At 35.6% G+C, this 26368-nt stretch overlaps 1 protein-coding gene across 1 annotated transcript in view; it reads right to left on the bottom strand.

Moving 5' to 3' along the window:
- Window positions 1–20087, bottom strand: part of LOC101511520 (chaperone protein dnaJ 6-like) — a 22594-nt gene extending 2507 nt beyond the window's left edge. The window contains exons 1-6 of the mRNA XM_012719540.3: window positions 19805–20087; window positions 19594–19692; window positions 9328–9429; window positions 8088–8147; window positions 7888–7994; window positions 7728–7810 (exon numbers count right to left, since the gene is read on the bottom strand). Coding sequence (XP_012574994.1) covers window positions 7728–7810; window positions 7888–7994; window positions 8088–8147; window positions 9328–9429; window positions 19594–19692; window positions 19805–19912 — 559 coding nt within the window. The 5' untranslated portion in view covers window positions 19913–20087. The remainder of the gene's footprint in view (window positions 1–7727; window positions 7811–7887; window positions 7995–8087; window positions 8148–9327; window positions 9430–19593; window positions 19693–19804) is intronic.
- Window positions 20088–26368: the final 6281 nt, after the last annotated feature.

Genomic DNA, 26368 nt, shown 5'->3' with positions numbered 1-26368 from the left:
TAGGCTCTAGATACTATGTTGAAGTTGTGGGATTTTAGAGAAAAGGAGGAGAGAAAATAATAAGGGTTTGAATATTATTGATAATAGCTTAATGCTGACTTGATTATAATAGACTCAATACTAATCTCTATTTATAGAGAAACATAGACTAAATCATAAATTAGGAATAAATCATAATAATAATAAGAGATATTCTAAGATATCTCTATAATTATAAATTGATTCTAAGAAATAATTTAAGATACTCTAATATAATATAAAAGATATTATAAGATATTTTTTAATATTCTAACAAATATATTTAATATGTATATGTATAGAAAATTCAAAAATTACTATAATATTACTTGCGGGGCGGATTTGGGTGTGGGTGCGGGGTGGATATCATCACCCCCGCACCCGTCTAATTTCAGGGAAAATCCGCACCCGCACCCAATCAAAGCGGGTTTTCCCCGCCAAATCAAACGGGTTTGGGTGGGTATCCGTGGGTGCGGATTTTTTTGCCATTCCTACATATAACTGCGTAATTGAATCTACACTCGGTTACAATCAGTCTCCTAGCAAAAAAGAGATCTACGATACTCAGCTTCAGTGTTCGACCAGGCTACAACTGGCTGTTTGTGTGACCACCAAGAAATCAGATTAGGACCAAAGTAAATTACAGCACCAGAGGTTGACCGGCTATCATTATGGTCTGCTGCCCAGTCAACATCACAGAAAGCCTTGAGAAAGAGTGGTTTGTGAGTAGATGCAGGGTAAAAACGGAGACCAAGATGACTGGTGCCTTTGAGATAACGCAGAATGCTTTTTACTGCCACCCAATGAAATTCTAGGGGATTAGCCATGAACTGACGCACTTCGTTGACAGCAAAAGAGAGCTCAGGACATGTGACTGTAGCATATTGAAGTGCACCAACCACAGACCTATAAAGGAAGGCATCTTGCACCGAGTCTGAACCTATTCTAGTAAGTTTGCAACCAGACTGCATATCTGTTGAAACTGGAGTAGATTCCAGCATATTTGTCCTAGAAAGTAAGTCACGAATATACTTGCTTTGAGTAAGGAGGAGAGTACCATCTAACTGTCTCTTTACTTCTATACCCAAGAAATAATCAAGGTCCCCTAGATGGTTAAGAGAGAAGGCAGAATTGAGCTTGAACACAAGCTTGAGAATCAAACCTGATGAGCTGCATGTGATTATGATATCGTCAATGTAGACTAGTAGGTACACAACACGTTTTTGCATAAAGAAGGTAAACAAGGATGGGTTACATTTGCTGCCTTTGAACCCAAGTTGCAGTAAGGTAGCCTTGAGGCGTTCAAAACACTGCCTGGGGGCTTGTGATAGAGCAGAGGTAAGATAGAATTAGATGAAGAGAATTATTGTATTAATTGATAAGAAAACAGAAAATGATTCCAGAGCTAATGCTCCGCAGTTAGAGAAAACAATTCTCATACTGCCCAACTTCTAAGGTGTAACTGAAAAATAAAAAACCACCCAACTACCTCCCCACACACTCCTATTTACTAGTGGAATATTAACTCACTATGCCAGCTAGGCAATCACACTTTTCCTGCATTCCCTTTCTTATTCTTTCTTACATATACTTGCCATTGCTTAGGCCTCACCTCATCTCTATTAACTAAGAGATCCCCCTCATCACTTGTGGGACCCAACCCATTCCTATCAGCTTGTTTAAGCCCATAAAGAGCTTTCTGCAGTGTGCAAACAAGAGCAGGGTTGCTACTTTCAAAGCCTTGAGGCCGCTGCATATATACTTCTTGCTCAAGGGTGTCATTTAAGAAGGCATTGTTCACATCAAGCTGCTGAATAGACCAATTGTAGGTAATGGCAAGGGATCAAATCAGTCTAATAAATATTTCATTAAAATCAAAACCTTGGAGCTGGTGGGATCCTTTGGCCACAAGTTTGGACTTGAATCTGTTGACTGTCCCATCTACATTGTCTTTGACTCTAAAAACCCATTCACAACCAATTGCAGTCCTATCAGGAGGTAGGGGAACAAGTGTCCAGGTTTGGTTGCGTTGCAGTGCATCATATTCTTCATGCATGGCAACAAGCCATTTGTGGCCAAGAAGGCCTTGTTTTACTGTTTAGGGTTCAGAATGGGTAAGAAGCAAAGTAGGCTTCTTTCGAGGTTGTGCAAAACCAGATTTGGTACGAGACTTCATGGAATGGTCATTAACAAGTTTAGTAGGAATAAGTTAAGCATAAGGTGGAAGAGGAGTGGAATTAGTAGAAGATGAAGATGCAGGAGAAGATGTAGATGGTGAGGGAATGATAGGACTAGTATTAGGGGTAGATGAACTAGAGGGGGCAGGAGGAAATGGATGTTGAGGGACCAGATTGTTGAGGTAAATTTGCTAGAAGAGATGAAGGGAAAGGGGTGAAGAAATGAGCTAGTGTAACAGTCGTAGAGGGTGAAGAAGTACTAGTGTTGGGATAAAGGGTGGGATAAGGAAATTTGGTTTAATTAAACAAAATATCCTTGGAAATGTATAACCTACTAGTTGGTGATTAGCACCTATAGCCTTTATGAAAGGGAGAGTACCTCAAACACTCATGAGAACAAAGATCAAGTTTGTGAGCATTATAAGGCCTTAGCAAGGAGAAACACGCACAACCAAAAACTTTAAAGAGTTTGTAGTCAGGTTCTGGATTAAACAAAGCAGTGTTGTTGAGACATGCAAAGATTTAGTTTGTTATTATTAAGATATGTTATTCCTTGTTTTTATTAGGTTTGATATAGGTTGGACTTAGTCCAGATTTATTTCCTTAATTAAGAGATTCTCCTTGTACAATTCTTTTTATAAATAATATCATGTTGAGAGCTAATCTCTTATGTCATTCAGCACCAAAACCTAATTCTCAAGTTGGTATTAGCGCTCACGATCAGTGGGTCTGTCAAAAATCTCAAAAACTCTAGCTGTCACAGTCACATATGCGGTTGTCATGTTAATCGTCCAACATACATAGTCTGACGGGTCACACCACCCCCACCATCAAACTCGCTTTAGTCAGATCAGCCAATCACCGGAGAACAGCCGCCGTCCGCCTTCTCACGCGCCGCCACGCGTGTTTTTGTCACTTTAAGCTCTGCCGCCGCATGAAGGCCACGTGCCACCATCCAGACCTCCGACGAAGTCCCCTTCGGTCCCGTTCCACTCGTCAGCTGTCGCCCTTCCTATTTTGGCCAAGTTTGGTCAGTGGGTCCCACTATTTCTAGTGCTTTCTCTACAATTTATTGCTGCCTATACTTGTTGTTCCTTTCTAGTCTGTTGAAGAGTTCAAGTTTAGATCTTTCGCAGAAGAAGAACAACAAATCTGAATCCTCTGTTAAGAGCCTTGAAACATATGTTTTCTCTGGCAATCCCTCTATAATGTCCGAGAAACTTAATGGTCAAAATTATTTAAATTGGTTAGTTGTTGTCAAGATGTGGTTTCTTGGACAAAAGATCTCAAATCACCTCACTAAGAAGTCTTCAGAAATTAATACAAACTTGCGTGAAGATTGGGAGCAAGTTGATTGTCAATTAGTCTCTCTTTTATGGCAAACAATTGAGCCCTCCTTGCTGGTCCATTATCGCTCGTACACCACTTGCTATGATATTTGGGAGAAAGCTAAGAATGTCTATTCGAACAATATCCAAAGTCTCTACAATGTTATTCATAATTTAGCTACTCTTCAGATGATAGAAGATAACATCATGGCTTATGCTAATTGTTGAAGTTGTGAGATTTAAGAGAAAAGGAAGAGAGAAATTAATAAGGGTTTGAATATTATTGATAATAGCTTAATGCTGACTTGATTCCAAAAGATTCAATACTAATCTCTATTTATAGAGAAACATAGGTTCAATCTTAAATCAGGAATAAATCATAATAATAATGAGAGATATTCTAATATATCTCTATGATTATAAATTGATCCTAATAAATAATTTAAGATACTCTAATATAATATAAAAGATATTATAAGATATTTTCTAATATTCTAACACTCCCCCTCAAGTTAAAGCTTACTAAGTTTTAGCTCGTTACAAGAAAACAATGTTTTGCTCCGTAAAATAATAAAAAAAGATGGAAAGGCAACTCAGGAATACAGGTGAAGTCGGAGAGAATTGCTATAAATACAGCCTAGCCAGATAGCTGGAATAATCATCAGCCTGAGATAAATTCATGGCAAGCAATTGAACAAAGCAAGGTCCGTTCTTCTAAAAACTGCATTTGGAAGCTTCAAACCAATAATATTGAAGAGGTGTGCTTCAAGGAGATAAAGGCAAGGCTAGTACATCTGGGACAAAGATGGAGCTAGTGCATCTGGGACAAATTGTCATGCTAAAGTGTGAGTCATGAAAATAAAAGACATTGTCAGAATGACCATCAATGGAAAAAGAAGTCATCACTAATATGATTTATCTGTGCGAAAAGGGACACCACCGGAATGATTGTCGGTGGGAATAGAAGCCACTATTATAATCTATTAGTAAGAACTAAATTGTTTGACAAACACCAAAGAGGAAGCAGCACAAATCTAATGAAACGAAGTCATGATCGATCAGTAGAGTGAGAAAATGCATCCAAAACAGGAGAGACAATGGTTGTTTCGGAAAAAATTTCCAGCAGCGACGGCGGCGACAGTAGCAGACGGGGCAGCAGCGACGACTGTGGGCGGAAGTGATAGCAGTCAGAAAAAGGAATGATCATGCTAGAAAAGAGAAACTATGATTATATATTACCAAACTATTGGGAACTCGACAGCTGAATAGAGGCGAGATCGTTCAAGGATGATCGAAATAGGCTCTAGATACCATGTTGAAGTTGTGGGATTTTAGAGAAAAGGAGGAGAGAAATTAACAAGGGTTTGAATATTATTGATAATAGCTTAATGCTGACATAGACTCAATACTAATCTCTATTTAGAGAGAAACATAGACTCAATCCTAAATCAGGAATAAATCATAATAATAATGAGAGATATTCTAAGATATCTCTATGATTATAAATTGATCCTAATAAATAATTTAAGATACTCTAATATAATATAAAAGATATTATAAGATATTTTCTAATATTCTAACACTAATAAACCCAGTCAACGGTAAACGAGATCAAGCTCCTTGTGGCTGACGATCACTCCAAGAAGATGCTTGAGAAATTGGATAATGTTTGCATGATCTATGTCCTTCATGGCCTCCATTAAAAGTATGAGTCAGTTCAAAGCCACATTCTCACCGCATTTGATATCCCCTCAACAGAGGATCTCATCAGACACATCATACGCATTCTTGGTCATGGCTTTGAATTGTTTGAAAATGGTAAAGGCTTCTGACTTGGATTTTAGTGAATAGATCCAAGTGAATCTGGAGTAAGCATCAACAAGGTAATATGATAGTGATAGCCAAGGGTGGAGGCATTAGGGGAGGGTCCCCATAAATCACTAAAAACTAATTCAAGTGTAAGAGTGTAAATGGTGTGTGAAGTGGGTGAATGTAATCTGTGAGCCCTTCCCATGCAGCCAGCAATAAGAAATTGGAAACATCTTCATTAGAAAACGAGATCTTACAATGATCAAATACTAATTTCAACGTTCGACTATTAGGGTGTCCAAGGTGTAGATGCCAAAGATATTAAGAACTAGTAGATAAAGCCCTACTAAAAATAGTATTATTATTGGATATGGTATTAACAGATGGTAAAGTTTGGGGACTGGGAAACTTAGCAGCATTAAGAGAGAGATTGGGAAACTCATATAAGCCATCAATTCCAACACGACCTCTCAGAAGGATGGCATCAGTTTGTTGAGATTTAACAAAGCATTCGTCAGCATGAAACTGAAAATAAACAGAGTTATCCTTAACAAATTGACTAACACTGATTAGGTTCTTAGTTATTGAAGGGGCGTGAAGTAGATTATGAAGGTAGAGAGGTATGTGATGTTGTGTGGGAGAGGGAAATGAACTAGAACCAGAGGAGCGAATGGTCAAACCTTGGCCATTTCCAATGAAGATCTGATCATGACCTTCAAGTGAAGCCAATTGTTGAATGTTTCTAGCATCACTGGTTACATGAAATGAAACGCCAGAGTCTGGAAACCAAGAAGCAAAAGCAGCAGGTGCAGTATTGTGAATCAAGGCACTAGGTTGCGCAAGCAAAACAGGATAAGGACATTGTGGAGCTTGAGGCCAGGTCCAGGGTGTGATTAGGGTGATACAACACATAACCCGGTGCAAGAGTGCCATATCCATGTGAAGAACCAAACAATTTTGCATTAAATGGAGGATAACCTTAGAAATCTATTGTTGGAGGTTGAAAATGTTGGTTGAACCTATGCCAACATTTTGCAGCTAAGTGTCTATACTTGAAGCAGACTTGACATTGAACACTGGAGAGACGACTGCCTCTACCATGACCACAGCTACCACGACCTATGCGACCACCACAAGACCATGAGATTGAGAATCGAAGGTGCATAGGACGGAATCTTAGCTTGAGGAGAAGGTGAATCAGAAGCAGATTGAGGCGATGGAGAAAGGGCGTGCATCAAATTCAACGAAGTGGTGTCCACTAGGGTTTTCTTCTTGTGCTTTTCAAGGCGTAATTCGTAAGCGAGGAGAAGAGCCTCAACTTCGTCAAAGTCCATTAGTTCAAACTTGCTTTCAACAACAAACACAACAGAACCATAATCTTGAGGTAATCCTTCAAGAATATCATCAATGTGTTGATTCATCGGCACCAGATCTCCAATCGAAGCTAAAGAATCAAAAATAGTACAAATTTTGAGCGGATACTCCTTGACGGTGCAATTCTCGAATATCATTGCATGTAATTCCACACAAATGTGACGCGCTTTGGCACACGTTAGTTTTTGAAAATACGCGAACAATTTATCCCAAAGTTCGAACACATGAGATGCACAAAGAATGCGAGCGAGAATCTCACTTGATAAGGTAGATTGAAGCAACGAAAGAAGCATTTGAAGAAACATATGCTGGATTCAGAATTCCAAATCGACAATCTTCTTCACTTGCAAATTGAAGAGGAATCGAAGAACAAACGAAGAAATCAATAAAATTGTGAGCATTCATGTACGGTTCAATTTCTCAATGATTTTGAGCGAGAAATTCAGAGAAGGGGATGTATCAAGAGGAAGAACATTTAGAGGCAAAGCAGGAATCAGAATCTCCGTGTGAAACGGAGAAGGAGGAGGAATTGAATGTGACGGATCCACCTAGCTCTGAGATACCATATTGAATATCAATGAAACCGTTTTTCATTATTGAATAATCTGAGTACAATTCGGATCATCTCAGCTTATATACTTGCTGATGTGTCACCTGCTATAGCTGGTTTACAAAAGGTTAGATGGACAGTTGCCGGTCACTAGGACAGCTGTCATATAACTGCCTAATTGAATTTACACTTAGTTACAATCAGTCTCCTATTTACCATACTCATATATGCAGATATAAGAAAACGAGCATTAAGGAAACCATCAAGCAACTCAAGTGAAATATTTGGCTATGTATTAACTAATATGCCGAATCCCTATGATTAAAGTAAACTGGTCCCATTTTTCTTTTGGGCTTGGAGACCTATCTTGCATTTCAAAAATCTGTATATCTTTTCCAATAGTGAAAACTAGATCTAGAGCAAATGTCTAATTCAAATTGGAACGAATAAAAGCTAGTAATAAATTCTTACCAGAGGCTATAGCCTCATCAATAACATCCTTGAATCGGTGCGAGTCAAGTTTAGGATCTGAACAAAGCATTGAACAAAATAACCTGCAAAGGGAATATCAAATTCAAAACTGAAATCCCTTGCAAAAAGCCAGCTATTGCTCATCAAAATGATTTATTACCTGTCCATATTACCCTTGCATTCCTTGTAAAGATTTATCAAATCATTTTTCTCAGATTCAGATCCTCTATAATTTGCCTCAAACTCCTCAATATCTTCTTCTGTGACCTAATATAACATAAATTACAAAGCTAAACAAACTGAAAACAAGCATAAAACAAGGCACCAGTTACAAATAGGATCATATATGGACACAAGTACCTTCTTGTACATTGTTCTGAAATATTCTCGAAGGTTCTGCACAACATCGCCTCCAAGGTCCTGATTTTCAGAAATAAATATAAATAAATTGCCGAGCTGTCAATGTCGAGAACAATGGTAAAATATCCTGAATTGCCAATCTTCCGTTCTAATGTACACAAAAACTGTTTTAGTGAAAACAATTTCCTCAACAACAGTTAACAGACTAAAGATCTAAACAATGCAAATTAGAAATCTATTATATTATGAGCACACCACTTAATATTCAGCACAGGGAAGGAGCAAGGCTGGATTGATGAGGGAGGGGAGTCAACTGAGAAAACGTTAAGACCTTGTTTACTTTGTGAAAACATTGTGTTTTCATTTTCTAAAATATATGTTTATTTAACCTTAATGAGAGACTCTTAGAATATAAAAGATTAGTTAATGAAAATGTAATTCCAAAGATAATGAAAACAGTTTGTTGATATTTTCATTTTTTGTAAAAATGTAGACGATTGTTTACTTTAAAAGCCTCTTACGTCCTTAAGTTAAGAAGTAATATTAACACAAATTTTAAAAAATGAAAATAAAAAATATTTTCACATAGTAAACGAGCTCTAAGGTTTCAAGAAAATACTAAGAAGCTCCAGTGAGAGATAAAGTTATTGTCAAAGCTATAACTCAATCAAATTATTCATTCTAACATTTTCTTCTATTCTCATATAACCAAAAAAATTAACATAAGCAACATGGAGGCACAAAGATGACATGCACCAATACAACGCAACCAATAATGCACACTGCTGTCTACAACCCTTAGCCTGCCTTGCCTTTGTTTTTTTCTTTACGGTTTCAATTGTGATGACTGGACACTTGGTTAAACAACTAAGTTGCTTCATTCAGTGTTATCATATTTTGAAGTTTGTGACTTGTGTAGTTCTCATAAACTAGTTATATTATATATCTTGAAAACAATGACATCTTCAAAATTTAGTTATTTTATTATTTAAAAGAAAAGGTTGGGGACACAACCCCCCAAGTATCAATGTACATAGTTGTTGTTTCAGCACAGTATAACTAATCTAAAAAAGTAGAGTGCAATGGACATTCATTGTCAATGTAAAAGAGTTTTACACTGACAAACCAATGAAAATTGTTTATTTTTTCATGTTATACTATTAAAGTGGGTGAAGTGGGGTGATTTGGCGGAATACATGGTTGCTATTGGATTATCAGGTGAAAACATTGAAAGACTTACAACATGATCGACAGAACCAGTCTGATCATATAGTGCCCGTTTCTCTTCATCACCAAGAATGGAGATAACATTCTGCAATTGCTGAAATTTGGCTTTAGCTTCCTACCAATAAAACAAGTAACAAACAAGTTACAATTACAACCACCACAAAAACCTAAAATTATATAATTATCCAATAACTAACAAGAAATAAATTTAATATGTTTGTTTATTTTGATAGATAAACTTATCTTAGGAAGAAATATGAATTATCATTATTTTATATGTAGAGTTTTTTCACTAAAATAATGAATATAATATATATATATATATGGAGCATATCAAATGAGAGGAGTTTTACAATGAGAGAGTGAGAGAGTTAAATCTTGACCACACAACCATACATAGATGGTCATGATTAGAAGAAAAAGTCATGTGACTTTTTTAAGTGATCATGTGCCACTTAAATAACTTTTAATCATGATCATCTGATAGGAATGGGCTGGGCCCCACAAGTGATGAGGGGGATCTCTTAGTAAATAGAGATGAGGTGGGACCTAAGCAATGGCAAGTATATGTGAGAAAGAATAAGAAAGGGGATGCAGAAAAATAATGATTGCCTAGCTGGCATAGGGAGTTAATATTCCACTAATAAATAGGAATTAATATTCCACTAATAAAGGGGAGTGTGTGCAGAGATAGCTGGATGGTTTTTATTTTCATTTTTCAGTTACACCTTAGAGGTTGGGCAGTAAGAGAATTGTTTTCTCTAACTGAGGAGCATTAGCTCTGGAATCATTTTCTGTTTTCTTATCAATTAATACAATAATTATTTTCATTTAATTCTATCTTATCTCTGCTCTATCAATTGGTCCGACCTGCTACGTTCATGCAAACCAGAATGGACGCAAGAATCACCGGAGTGGAGGAGCGTTTGGGACGTGTGGAGGACAGCATTGAGTCTTTACGTGACTTCATTGGTTCTGAAATTCAGAGGGCTTTGACGGCGGTTCAAGACAATATTACAGCGGTTCCCTCGCCGTTAGATGAGTTTCGTTTAGCTGCGAAGAAGGTGGAATTGCCGGCGTTTACCGGTGATGATCCAGTGGCTTGGATCACTCGAGCAGAAACGTATTTCGACGTACAACGCATTTCGGCAGACGTGAGAATTCAATTGACGAAGCTCAGTATGGAAGGTCCTACGATTCATTGGTTCAATTTATGGCACGATTCTACGGAGGATCTGTCTTGGGAGAGTTTGACGGAGGCGTTGATCGTTCGTTTTGGTGGTGGTCGTTTGGAGAACCCCTTTGAAGAATTAAAGGAATTAAAACAATCTGGATCTGTTGAGGATTACATTGCTGAATTCGAATTGTATTCTTCACAGTGTGGCCGTTTACCAGAACAACAGTTTCTTGGTTATTTCATTGGTGGTTTACGTCATGACATTCGTTCTCGTGTGCGTACCTTCAGGCCTCGTAATCGTTACTTAGCGATGCAAGTGGCTCGTGATGTTGAGAGTGAATTTGCTGCTGTTTCGGGGCAGGGATCTGAATCTGGATCTCGCTACAAACCGGGTCAAGGTTCTTGGGCCCGATTTCAAAAACCTAATTGGGCCAATCGCGAAGGGGAAGGGAACAGATTTGCAAACCCTAACCAGACTAGTAACAATGTGGGTAAAATGCGTACCGGGCTGGGTCCTCCTCCCAATTCTACTCCTCCTTCACGTCTTAACTCTAGTGACGTTTCACGCCGTCACTCACGCGGCGTTCGCCATTTACCAAGCGCAGAGGTTAATGAGCGTCGCGCGAAGGGACTCTGTTTTCGTTGCAATGAACGATGGGATCCCCTCCATCAATGCGCAACGAAGCAGTTACGATTGATTATCTTGGGGGACGATGAAGTGGTCAACGATGAAGGAGAGATTGTGGTGCTGGAGGCCAAGTCGGAAGAAGAGATTGCACAAGAGGAGTTAGAATGTAAAGGGATGGGAGTTTTCGGTGTATCCACCACTCCAAACCAGGTTCGAACAATGAAAATAGAGGGCTGTTTGCAAGGTGCGCCTATTTTGGTTCTTATTGACAGTGGAGCCACGCATAATTTCATATCTCCTAAGGTGGTTGAAGCTCTAGGGCTGCCTATGGTACCTTCTACTCCCTTGGGCGTCAAGTTAGGAGATGGTCATCGTGTCCTAACTATGGGTAGGTGTAAGGGAATTCAGATGGATGTGGGAACGGTGCAGATTTGTTTTGATGCTTATGTGTTGGAGTTAGGGGGTGTGGATCTGATTTTGGGAGTTGTTTGGCTGGAAACTTTGGGGAAGGTGACCATGGATTGGAAAGAAATGTCTATGGTGTTCAACCATAAGGGCAGTATGGTGAAACTCCTTGGCCAAGCCTTAGATGAGAAGATGGCTACTTTCCAAAGCATCATCACTTCTTCCCGGCTGATAACAGACTGCGAATGGCCTACCTTGATGGAGGTGGTAGGTTCACAAGTGCCTCGTGTCTCAGATCAACAGACTAAGGAGTTGCAAAAGTTGTTAGATCAGTTTGCTATTGTATTTAAAGAAATCCAGGGTCTTCCTCCTACAAGAAACATTAGCCATTCCATTGAACTTCTGCAGGGTGCTGGTCCGGTAAGTGTGAGGCCTTACAAATATCCTCATTTACACAAGGATGAAATTGAAAAACAGATTCAGATCCTTATGCAGCAGGGGGTGATTCGAAACAGCACTAGTGCTTTCTCTAGCCCCGTTATTTTGGTCAAGAAGAAGGATCAATCTTGGCGCATGTGTGTAGATTACCGTGCACTTAACAAGGTTACAATTCAAGATAAGTATCCTATCCCTGTGGTAGATGAATTGTTAGATGAGTTACATGGCTCGGGTTATTTCTCTAAGATTGATCTTAAATCTGGTTATCATCAAATTCGTATGAAGGAAGAGGATATTCATAAAACTGCATTTCGTACTCATGAGGGTCACTATGAGTTTATGGTGATGCCATTTGGCCTTACCAATGCCCCTGCAACCTTTCAATCAGTGATGAATGATATTTTTAAGCCTTTTTTAAGGAAGTTTGTATTGGTTTTTTTTGATGACATACTAGTGTACAGCGATAGTTGGACTGCTCATTTGCAGCACTTGGAGATGGTTCTAAACATTTTGAAACAACATCAGTTTGTGGCTAACGGAAAGAAGTGTGCTTTTGGTAAACACCAAGTTGAATACTTGGGTCATGTCATTTCCAAAGCAGGGGTTGCTGTGGATCCTGCCAAGGTTAGCAGTGTGTTACAATGGCCAGTCCCTAAGAACGTCAAGGGGGTGAGGGGTTTTTTGGGATTAACAGGTTACTATAGAAAATTTATAGCTAACTATGGGAATATTGCTAAACCCTTGACCGAGTTGACAAAGAAGGATGGTTTTAGATGGAATGTTGCGGCTGCCGAAGCTTTTGAGAAATTAAAAGTAGCTGTTACAACTGCCCCAGTTTTAGCTATGCCTAATTTCAAATTCCCTTTTGAAATTGAATGTGATGCCTCTGGAAAAGGGGTTGGTGCTGTGTTGTTGCAATCTAAACATCCCATTGCGTATTTTAGCAAGGCTTTTGAATCATCTAGGCTATCTAAATCGGCCTATGATAAGGAGTTAATGGCTTTGGTGTTAGCTATTCAACATTGGAGACATTATTTGTTAGGAAGGCGGTTTGTGGTTTATTCTGATCAAAAGAGCCTAAAACACTTGTTACAGCAACGCATTACCACAGTAAATCAACAGGAATGGATGGCTAAGTTGTTGGGTTTTGACTTTGAGGTGGTGTATAAGGTGGGAGTGGAAAATAAGGTGGCTGATGCTTTATCTAGACAACATGAGGATGCTGAAATTCATGCTCTTAAATCCTATCCTATTTGGCAGCAGAGCAGCCAATTGCAACAAGAGGTATCGAAGGATCCCTGGCTTAAAAGCATTGTGGAGGCTATTCAAAAGGATGTTACTGCCAAACCTGGGTTTTCCTTAAAAGGTGGCATCTTATTCTACAAAAATAGGTTAGTTATACCGGCTAACTCACCACTTATTGAAGATCTACTTAAGGATTTTCATTCTTCCCCTAGTGGGGGTCACTCCGGCTACCTACGCACTTATAGGAGAATGGCAGGCACTTTATATTGGCAAGGGATGATGAAAAGGGTGCAAGATTTTGTGAAAGCTTGTGACACTTGTCAACGTCAAAAATATGCCGCGACTACGCCTAGTGGGTTACTACAGCCGCTACCTATTCCAGTTTTGGTGTGGAGTGAGATATCTATGGATTTCATTACTTGTTTGCCCAAAAGTAATGGATTTGAAGCTATTTTGGTGGTGGTGGATCGTCTCTCCAAGTATAGTCATTTCATTCCTCTTAAACATCCATTTACTGCTCGCTCCATTGCTGCTATTTTTGTGAAGGAGGTGGTTAGACTGCATGGAATTCCGGAGTCAATTCTTAGTGATCGTGATCCCTTGTTTGTGAGTATTTTTTGGAAAGAGTTGTTCAAGCTAGTAGGTACGGTGCTTAAAATGTCTTCGGCATACCATCCCCAAACTGATGGCCAAACAGAAGTGATTAATCGTTGTTTAGAGGCCTATCTACGTTGTTTTATTGCAGATCAACCTAAGTCATGGGCACATTGGATTCCGTGGGCAGAACTATGGTACAATACCACATTCCATGTTTCCACAGGGTTTACCCCTTTTGAGGTGGTGTATGGCAGGAGACCTCCAGTATTGGTGCATTTTTTGGAGGGAGAAACCAGAGTAGAAGCTGTAGCCCAGGAGTTAAGAGACAGGGATGAAGCTTTGCGTCAATTGAAAGCTAATTTACTCAAAGCTCAAGAGTACATGAAATACCAAGCTGATAAAAAACGCAAGGCAGTTCAATTTGAGATTGGTGATTGGGTTTTCCTCAAATTACGTCCCCATCGACAGCAATCGGTGGTGCATAGAATTCATCAAAAATTGGCTCCCAGATTTTTTGGTCCTTATCAAGTCATTAAGAAGATAGGGCAGGTTGCTTACAAGCTACAGTTACCAGCAACATCTAAAATACATCCTACTTTTCATGTTTCTCTATTGAAGAAAGCTGTAGGCAATTATACTGCTACAACTCAATTACCTAGCAGTTTGGAGTCTGACACTGGGGATATTATTCCTGCTAAGGTTTTGTCATGGAGGGATAAGTTTGATGGTGGGCAGCATAAGCGAGAATGGTTGATTCAATGGGAAGGCATGGATGTCGAAGATGCTACCTGGGAAGAGGAACTGCTGCTGAAGAGTCAATTCCCTGATTTGCGCCTTGAGGACAAGGCTACTGTTGAAGGTGGGGGTGATGATAGGAATGGGTTGGGCCCCACAAGTGATGAGGGGGATCTCTTAGTAAATAGAGATGAGGTGGGACCTAAGCAATGGCAAGTATATGTGAGAAAGAATAAGAAAGGGGATGCAGAAAAATAATGATTGCCTAGCTGGCATAGGGAGTTAATATTCCACTAATAAATAGGAATTAATATTCCACTAATAAAGGGGAGTGTGTGCAGAGATAGCTGGATGGTTTTTATTTTCATTTTTCAGTTACACCTTAGAGGTTGGGCAGTAAGAGAATTGTTTTCTCTAACTGAGGAGCATTAGCTCTGGAATCATTTTCTGTTTTCTTATCAATTAATACAATAATTATTTTCATCTAATTCTATCTTATCTCTGCTCTATCATCATCCATGTATGGTTGTATGGTCAAGATTTAACCCTCTTACCCTCTCATTTGATATGCTCCCTATATATATATGTAGGTATATAATTGTTTGAGATATTAATTTGTTTTAAGTTACTTAATCAATTAGGAGATAAGAGAGTCTTGAAATGAACAATTGTCCACATTTCTATAAACAATAAAAAAGGCAACAAAACTATTTTCATTATTTCTAGAAATGCATAATCCTAGCCAATACTTTGTTTTGTCTCCATCACAATGATTCGCTTCAAGAGTCTTATCTTCTTATTAACAAGTTTAAATAAACACACATTTTCGAAAATGAAAACAAAAATGTTTCCACGCTCTAAGTAAACTAGACAACAATACTCTTCTTTCACAAATAAATTTCAAATTGGAACATGTCAGAAACACCAAATGTTCACTCAACTATTGCTAAGGCTAAACAAAGCCTAATGAAATGATTATCTACTCTCTAAAACTATACATGACTTCATTAACATCCCTTGTTCAACACACACTATTAGAAGGTTCCACTATCTCCACACCCAGCCAACCACTTCCCTCAAGTAAAAAAGTTCAAACTTTGGCTTCTTTAACCTTCACTGTGAATATAAAGATTGGAAGATCTTGCATAAAAACCAGCCACTTTAGCCAGTTTTACCTTTTAATGCAAGCATAGGAACTCCACTTTGAATATCTTGCATATCACATCACCCTCTTCGATTATACATATTCAAAAATTGAACTCTGTATAAGAACTCCATCACATTATGCTCATGATTATATACATTTGCAAAGTACCTACAACTTACAAGTCTTAGGTTGTGATCCAACTACAGCCAGGTTGCTTTGTCGTCCCAAATTGTTTCATCGTGTCTCTCAGTTTAGCTGCTTCTTCCCACTGGCCTGCTGCTGCACATATATTCGATAAAAGCACATAAACCGATGCATTGTTGTGTTCTCTTTCTAAGAGAACTCTAGCAACCTTTCTTCCTAGTCTTAAATTACCATGAGCTGCACAAGCACTGAACAATGACCAGCACATATTGGAATGTGCTCCGAAATATCCATTTGTAATTACACTTTCTGCCTCGTGGCAAGTATATGTGAGAAAGAATAAGAAAGGGGATGCAGAAAAATAATGATTGCCTAGCTGGCATAGGGAGTTAATATTCCACTAATAAATAGGAATTAATATTCCACTAATAAAGGGGAGTGTGTCCAGAGATAGCTGGATGGTTTTTATTTCATTTTTCAGTTACACCTTAGAGGTTGGGCAGTAAGAGAATTGTTTTCTCTAACTGAGGAGCATTAGCTCTGGAATCATTTTCTGTTTTCTTATCAATTAATACAATAATTATTTTCATCTAATTCTATCTTATCTCTGCTCTATCATCATCCATGTATGGTTGTATGGTCAAGATTTAACCCTCTTACCCTCTCATTTGATATGCTCCCTATATATATATGTAGGTATATAATTGTTTGAGATATTAATTTGTTTTAAGTTACTTAATCAATTAGGAGATAAGAGAGTCTTGAAATGAACAATTGTCCACATTTCTATAAACAATAAAAAAGGCAACAAAACTATTTTCATTATTTCTAGAAATGCATAATCCTAGCCAATACTTTGTTTTGTCTCCATCACAATGATTCGCTTCAAGAGTCTTATCTTCTTATTAACAAGTTTAAATAAACACACATTTTCGAAAATGAAAACAAAAATGTTTCCACGCTCTAAGTAAACTAGACAACAATACTCTTCTTTCACAAATAAATTTCAAATTGGAACATGTCAGAAACACCAAATGTTCACTCAACTATTGCTAAGGCTAAACAAAGCCTAATGAAATGATTATCTACTCTCTAAAACTATACATGACTTCATTAACATCCCTTGTTCAACACACACTATTAGAAGGTTCCACTATCTCCACACCCAGCCAACCACTTCCCTCAAGTAAAAAAGTTCAAACTTTGGCTTCTTTAACCTTCACTGTGAATATAAAGATTGGAAGATCTTGCATAAAAACCAGCCACTTTAGCCAGTTTTACCTTTTAATGCAAGCATAGGAACTCCACTTTGAATATCTTGCATATCACATCACCCTCTTCGATTATACATATTCAAAAATTGAACTCTGTATAAGAACTCCATCACATTATGCTCATGATTATATACATTTGCAAAGTACCTACAACTTACAAGTCTTAGGTTGTGATCCAACTACAGCCAGGTTGCTTTGTCGTCCCAAATTGTTTCATCGTGTCTCTCAGTTTAGCTGCTTCTTCCCACTGGCCTGCTGCTGCACATATATTCGATAAAAGCACATAAACCGATGCATTGTTGTGTTCTCTTTCTAAGAGAACTCTAGCAACCTTTCTTCCTAGTCTTAAATTACCATGAGCTGCACAAGCACTGAACAATGACCAGCACATATTGGAATGTGCTCCGAAATATCCATTTGTAATTACACTTTCTGCCTCGTCAAGGTAACCACTGCGACCCAGCAGATCAACTATGCACGAAAAATGATCCACACTCGGCATATATCCGTAAATTCTCACCATGATATCGAAAATATGGGTAGCCTCGTCAACTAAACCTGTATGACTGCAAGCTGTAAGAACTGCAGTAAAGGTAGCCTGATCTGGTTTGATTCCAGGGGAGGTTTGCATTGCCTCGAAACAGCGCACGGCTTCTTCGCCTTGTCCATGTTGTGAATAAGCAGATATGATAGCATTCCAAGTGATTGTATCTCTTTCAACCATTGCATTAAATACACACAATGACCCGTCTAGAGATCCGCATTTGGAGTACATTGTCACCAGGGCGTTACCCAATGAAATTTCTGAATCAAAACTGTGTCGCAGTATGTAACCATGAACCTGTTTCCCGTGATCCATAGCCGAAATGCAAGAACAAATACTCAAAACAAGACTGAGGGAATAAGCATTTGGCTTGAGATGTGTATTAAGTAATGCAGAAAATTGCTCTAACCCTTGAACTGGGCATCCATTTATCAAGAAACCAGATATGATACTATTCCAAGATATCAAACTTTTGTAGGGAAGATCAGAGAAGATTTGAAAGGCACACATTATCTTTCCATTTCTACCGTAGGAAGAAATCAATGCATTCAAAACTTCAACTTTGGCAAGCCCATGTTTGAAAAGAAGGGAGTGGATCATCTCCACCATTTGCAACGAGTCTGAGGCCCCTAGCAAACTTCCATACGTAAACTCATCCGGTTCAATTCCCGTCCTCCTCAATTTCAAATATGTCAAGATTGCTTCCTCATTAATATTCTCTTGAAAGAACATTGAAATCATTATGTTCCATGAAACAAGATCCTTACTTTCTTCCATTCTCTCGAAAACATTTCGAGCCTCATTCACCTCCCCAAAGCAAGAATACATGGTCATCGTTGCATTGTTAACAGCAATATAACCACGATCAAACCCCATCTTAACAGCCAAAGCTTGGGCTTGGCACCCAACTCTCAAACAACAACAAGAACTCATCACACTCACAAAAGTAACTTCAGTCAAACAAACACAACACCTATGCATATCCCTAAACATTAAAAATGCATCTTCAAATCTTTCCACGCTCACAAAACCATCTATCATCGCATTATACGTAACATGATCGCGAATCAAACCTTCTGTCTCCTCAAACACCTCATAAGCTTCCACAACACATCCACAGTTAAAATACATTGTAATAAGAGAATTAACCACGGAAGTCATAACCAAAAACCCACTTTTGAAAACCACAGAATGAACATGTTTTCCATAATCCAAAAGCTCTAAATTACACAAACTCAACATAGTGGCAAATGTGTAATTATCAGGCCTAACATTCATCCTAAACATGTCTTTAAAAAACTTAAAAGCAAAGTGTTCATGTCCATTATCACTACACCCAGTAATAATAGCATTCCAAACAGCAACATGGCCTTTCGGCATTTTATCAAACACATGGAGTGCATTATCAAAATGGGTCAATTTAGTAACAGCAGATAAAAGCGTTGTCCATGAATAAACATCAGGGAATTTAATATCTTGAAAAAGGAGCTGAACTGAAACAATGTCACGGGATTTGGAGTACAGAGAGAGGAGGGAATTGGCGACGTGGGAATGGGCTTTGAGGCCCGTTTGAATTGCGAAGGAATGAAGCTGGCTACCGAAAGTGGTAACGTGGCAAGTTTTGGAAGTGGCAGTTATGACGGTTGAGAGAGTGTAGTGATCTGGTTTGGTGAAATGGGAGGAGTGGATTTTGGTAAAAAGATGGAGAGAATCGGTGAATTGGTTTGTTCGTGTGAGGTGTGAAAGTGTGTGGTTGAGTTTAAGGATTTGTTGTCGTTGGTTTGAAAATGTGTCGGTCCAAATCCGTTGGTAAAACCACGGCTTCATCTGTGGTTTGTGTTTCGGCAATATCAAAAATTGTGACACGGCAGCAATAGTTATAAGTTATAACAACAACTATTTAAAACCCTAATAATGATGACACAGGGCACAAAAGAGAGAGAACCTCATCACCAGGGTTCTTATCAGGATGAACTCTCAACGCCAATTTGTAATACGCCTTCTTTATTTCCTGTTGAGAAGCTGTTTTCTCCACACCAATAACCTAATAATTAACACAAACTAAAAAAATCATATTCATTTTGGTGTAAGTGAATAAATAAATGTATGGTGTGAAAATTAGAAATGTTGATTCGAATAATGAATTATGATGGTACCTGGTAGAGCGTGTTTTCGTTTTGATTTGAACTGGAACCGTTGATATCGGAATCCATTTCTTCATCGTCGTCGTCGGAAACGGAAACCCTACTCTTCTTCTTACCCATTTTGCTTTACTTTTTTAATTTTATGGTTTTCAAACTTAATTTAACTTTTGTTTCTTTTTATATTATTTTATGAATGGGAAATGGGAAATGGGAAAGAATTGGGCACTCGAGCTCAATTTGTTCCCGCCATTCAGTTCTCGCGTCAGTCTTTTCCCGTCTTCACGTTACTACATGTGCTATCATATTCTTCTATGGCTTAAATACGTAAAAGGTTAGGAGGGAGAATATTTTTCAACTATTTTTTTTTTTTTAATTTCAAATACACTCTTAAAGTAGTTTTAAGATCATCTTTAAGAGTGAACTCAACGTAATTTCATTAAATAGGTCTACTTCGTAACATAGCAACTCATTTATTTTTACTTTTAATGGTGAATTTAATTTGAATTTATTTTTGTACAGTTTAATTCTTATATTAGATCCCACAATTTTAATTTATATATTAATATTTTATTTATATTTAATTTTATTATAACTTAAAATATTAATTTAAATATTTTAATTAATATTATTATATATTATTTTAATTTTAATTTTAAATAAAATTGAAAATTTTTATAACAATAATAAAATTAAATGTTAAATACATGACATAAATAATTAAATATGATAAAAGTAAATTAATGCAAAAGATAACGCTCATAAATTTATTGTTATTAAACTATGAAAGTATTTTTCCTTCTTTATGAACATGACAGCTTGACATAACTCCAACAGAAAACTCAATAGAAAACTCGTCAAAAATTAAATTTTAGACCGGCGAACAATCGTTGAAGATGCTCTAGTTTAATTTTAATTTTTGTAAAAAAATATACTTTTAGTTTGAGAGAAGTTTTTTCAACTTGAAGTTTTTCTCGTTCTCTCTCTTTTAATGAGTCAACGGCAAAACTTGTATGTCAATAACACTTATCCTTGTCACACACTTGCCAATTAGGCAAGAAAAGTTGAGTCAGCATAAAATTAGTTTAATCGTATATTCCACGTCATCAATTTTTATAGCTTTCGACAAAAAACTTATGATGAAAGATTAAATTAAAAATGATTTGAAATTACAAAATTAAATCTAAAATAAAAAATATTACATGAGAATTAAAATCAGAGTGACTCATATTTACATAATTTTTTTACTTATTTAAACCTTATTTTTCTCTAATAAAACTTGTATTATATCCTGTGTGATGGATGATAAGAACTATTTGGTGGAAAATTGAGTTTAATATTTAAATATGTGCAACAAATTTTAAGAATTAAAAAAAAATATATTCTATGCACCATTAACAGGAAACATGCTTAATTAAAATTTTTAGTTCAATTGACAAATATTGATATTATTAAGTTGAATGTCTTGTCTCGAATTTGAATTCGAAATTTCGCAGTTATATGAATTAATTATGGTGAAATTTGTCATGTTTTCTAAGATAAAAAAAATTATTCGTTGTATAAAAGACAATTTAAAAGAGTATAATTTGAACTAAAAACAATTAAATACATGTAATTCACTAATATCAAATTGATAGATAAATGACTAAGAGCAATGAAAGGTTTTAAGAAAATAATAAACAAATAAAAGGGAGGGAAAAGGAAATAAATATTGATATTTTACTTTTATATTTTTTTATTTAAAATTCTCCATTAAAATTTTTATAATAATTTTATTTTTATCTCTAAAAGGCCACATCCTGCCTTGCAACCACTTTAAGTATAATTTATTAAATTGTTAATTTAATATATTAAAAATTATTAAAAATTTAAATAAAATCAAATTATATTAATAAAATCAAATAAAATACATTCAAAAAAAATACATCAAAATTAATGCAGTTGAGTAGACGTGTCAAAACAAATAACATGTTATATTATTTTAACAACTCCCTCCTAATTTACATATTATTTTAACAATTTCCTCTTATTTTATAATAAATTAGCAACTAATTTTATTTTGTTAACAACTCATATTTTCCTATGATCTAATAAATAAATAAATAAAAACTAAATTATATTATATTGATAAAACAAAATAAAATATATTAAATTGAAAGAAAAAAAATATTACATTGAAAAAAAGTACATTAGATTTTAATTAACGATGTACATTTAAATATCCTCCAATTTTATTTAACTGAAGTGGAATTGGTAGGACATTTCAGAATAAATTGCTAATTAAAATTTAATGTATTTTTTTTTCAAATTAATCTATTTATTTAATTTTATTAATATAATTTAATTTTATATATTATTTATTTATTAGATCCTGAAGAAAAATATGAGAGAATTGTTAACAAAATATAATAAAGTTGTTAATGTATCTACAAGATATGAGAAAGTTGTTAAAATAATATATAAGTTATTTAGTTTTAGTTTTGTACGTATACTCAACCACATTAATTTTAATGTATTTTTTCTATTAAATATATTTTATTTTATTTTATTAATATAATTTTATTTTTTAATTATTTTATTATTTTTTATTTATTAAATTAACAATAAAAAAATAAATTGTTATAAATGATCGAGCTCTTACTAAGGAAAAAAAATTATCTTTAAGGTGATCACATATGGAGATGCGACCTTCTGAAAATTCAAAAAAATAAAACATTTTAATATAGAATATAATAGATAATTTTAAATAAAAAATTATATAAAAGTAAAATTTCCAACAAATACTCCTTAAAAATTAATGGGCAACAAATAAAGAAGAGAAAAAGCGAAATGCGCATGGGAAAATGAAGTTTCAAGAATTAGCAGACCTGTAATTACTATTATTATGAAGATTAAAGAGGCAAATTCAAGGTTTAATAGGCAGATTTGGACGGGATAATCATGCATTCATGCGCCTAAATTCTGTAGCTAACTATTTTTTCTATATTTTTTCTTTTAATTTTACCCTTTAGTTAATAAACAATTTCTTTTGCACCAAAAAATAATAAACAAATTATTTTTTTAGTTGTACTGAATACGTGGAATATCTATCTTAACTTCAAAATTGGATCAGATCCACTAGTTCAAATTGACGGTCAACTCGAGCTGATCAACGTTGAATAGCCAAAACTAGAAACAAACATAATTAGAAGGAATCGAGATTTGAAACGAACTGGAGACGATTTTTAAAAAGTTCAACAAACTATTATTATTTTCTTTTTCTACTAATGTTTTTTTTATTTTTAAATTGTAATAGTTATGGATGACAATTAGACTCAGATTCAATATGTACCCGCAAAAAATCTACAATGGATAAGGTAAAAACTCGCATAATAGGTATAGACATGGAGACGAGTAATTACTCGCAAAATCAAGCGGGTATGAGTGCGAGTACGGGTACTAAAGTATCCACCCCGCCCTGCACCCGCAATTATATAAATATATTATTTATTTACTTATTATATTAGTGTTTAGTTTAATTAATTGTTTTCGTTTATGTTTTAACATCTATTAATATCATTGAACCACTACAATATTTATAATTGAAAGATAAACGTTTGCAAACTTTTAAAAAATCATATTATGATAAATATGTAAATAATTGTGATTTTATAACTAATAAATATGTCTTATTAATCGTGACTTTATAATTATACTTGTAACTTTGTATCAATTATCTCAAATAATATTGTCGCATGACTTGCAACTTCATAAAATATAATTATAGATATTTAAATATGTATTGTAACGAGTGTTCATTTGAAATGTTTGAGTTATAAAATATTTTGGTTTACAATATTTTATGATTGGATTTAAGATATTTGAATAATTTTTAAATTTAATCACAACAATATCATTTATTTATCGATTTTTTTAGTTAAAGCGTGGGTAATGGGTATGAGTACGGGCACTTAGGTACTTAGAGGGTAAGGGTACGGGTATTAAAGTTGATACCCAAGAGGGTACGAGCACAAATATTGGTATTTTTTTAAATCGCGAGTATGGGGACGGGTACTATAGTACCCTACCCAAACCCTACTCATTGTCATCCCTAGACTAATACTCATTACCAATTATCTAGAAATTGACAATTTAATTCATACATCTTAATAAAACATAAGGAAATAATAACAATTAATAAATTAGAATCACCAAACTCAATTGCAAACTACATTCATAATTATAGTTTACAACTTGGTCAACAAATTCATAAAATATTACATCTAAAAATGAACTACAAGTGTCTAATTACATCATAAAATAAAATTAAAAACATCAAATTCAAATTCCAACAAGTCTCGAATTGATCATTTGATGCTAGATTTGTATCTCATGTTCCTCCGACTGCTAAGAAATTAAAAAAAAAAAAAAAGGTGAGATGTAAAATCTGAGCGAGCTCTGAAAATAGAGGGAAATAAATTTTGAAAATATTTATTGCATAAAACATGAAATTTTGATGCACTTCAAGCTGAAACTCTCAAACTTCAAACTTTTTTTAATAAAATTTATTTGAAATCATTATTTTATAATGATTCAGAAAAAACTATGCACGACCTCAAAAATCTTTTCTTTGTAAATAAAGAAAAGTCGCTCACTTTACAAAGAAAAGTCGCTCAATTATTTCAACATGAGTCACCAAGATAATTGAATAATGAGCGGTAAAGGTGGTCTAGTCAAACCCCAATCAGTGTCCTGATGTTCTCTTTTACTTGTTGAACCATGCTTGGAACAACCTGAACTACCACACCGTGAATAAGGTCGTGCATAATATGATTAATGAGAATGTGTTGAGCTTGGGATGTTTTGTATACAATGTCTTTATTATGACATGTATACAATGCATCCTTCATCCATAATACTTATAAACAACTTAACAATATACTAAAATTCAAGTGGGAATTAAATCCTAAGTTTCTGATTGATAGTTGGAACCAAAGGCAGCGCATTATAGAGTAACAGATAAGAGGCATCATGACCAGAGTCAGAGGATACATGATTGAGGGGTTATAATTTGAGGTAGCATGAATGGAGCTAGAGTCAACATGATTAAAGGATATGTGAATAAAAAAAAATACATGGACCATAGGCAACGTGGTTAGAGGAAGAATCGAAGGATATGTGTCTAGAGGAAAAACCAGACGATATGTGTCTAGAGGATACATATCCCGTGGAAGAATCAAAGGATACACGTACCATGAAAGAATCAGAGAATACACGTCTCACAGAAGAATAAGAGGACATGTGCCCCATAGAAGAATCATATGATACGTGTCCCATGGAAGAATAGGAGGATACACGTTCCATAGAAGAATAAAAGGATACGCGTATCGTAAAAGAATCGGAGGATACATGGACCAGAGACAGTATGGTCAAAGTAACAATTAGAGGATATGCGTCATGTGGAAGAATCAGAGGTAGAAAGATATACAACCATTAGAGGCAGGATGATAGAGGAGGATTATCAGAAGCAATGTAAGGTACATTTATCGGGGATAAAAATAAGGAAAATTTACCAAAGAAAAAGTCCAAGTTATGAAATGACACCCAAAGGCTAGGGAAAAAGCATCAAAGGCATGTCCATTTACCTTTAGTGGAAGCATGATCAGAGGATACGTGAATCATAGAATACATGGACCAAAGGCAACATGGTCAAAAGATACATGGACTAGAGGCTGAAGTAACATTGTCGATTTACAAGGAAGGGGGGTTTGAATTGTAAATGTACCTTTTAAAAATTCCTATTAAAAGCTTAAGAAAATAACTCAAGATTGATCTTGGTTAAGAAAACAGAGAAACAGAGAACGTTCTTGATTTTATTATAAAACAGAGAACGTTCCTTGATTAGCTTAAAACAGAAAATCAGTTTGTGTCTTATCTTAGTTAATCAATTAAGTTTAACAAATAAAGAGATAGGATAGAGAATACCGCACAAAGAAATATCCTGGTTCACCCAACTTGGGTTATGTCCAGTCCTCACACTGTGAAATTTTCCACTAAGTGTTTAAAACAAAGAACCTTCTTGATTTTACAGCACCTAGTCTAGATCAACCTTGATATGTTTCAATCTCTATTACTTTCCACCCAGAAAGCAACAACAACACCTATCTAACTTTGATAGGATTCAATACAATTTAAAAAAACTATAAAGAAACTCATATAGTTTGAGTTTTTGCAATAAGATTGTTTTTGACAGAATCACAAATTTCTCAACTCTTGTTTGAGAATTGATTCTTTTACAAAGGATTCACTGATAATTACGCAATCTAATATGAGACTTTAGATCTGCTTCTTCTTTGCGAAATTTCATAACTTCAAGTATGTGTATGTGAATGATTTGTGGGATTTTACAGCACTTGAAATTCTTGCTTTGCTCCTAGATATTGGCCTTCTATTTATAGACTTTAGAAGCATTTAATGAGGGTCAAAAAGAGTTGTTGGTAGTGCTCTGTATTTTTGACTGAAACCAATATTTCAGAATAAAAAATAATACAGCTATTGATTTAAAACTACTTTTGACTTTTTTGTTACAGCTTTAAATCA

Source organism: Cicer arietinum, chromosome 4, assembly GCF_000331145.2.
Source record: "Cicer arietinum cultivar CDC Frontier isolate Library 1 chromosome 4, Cicar.CDCFrontier_v2.0, whole genome shotgun sequence".
Taxonomy (NCBI): domain Eukaryota; kingdom Viridiplantae; phylum Streptophyta; class Magnoliopsida; order Fabales; family Fabaceae; genus Cicer; species Cicer arietinum.
Note: the sequence above shows the minus strand (reverse complement) of the source record. Positions and strands in the feature narration are given on the sequence as shown.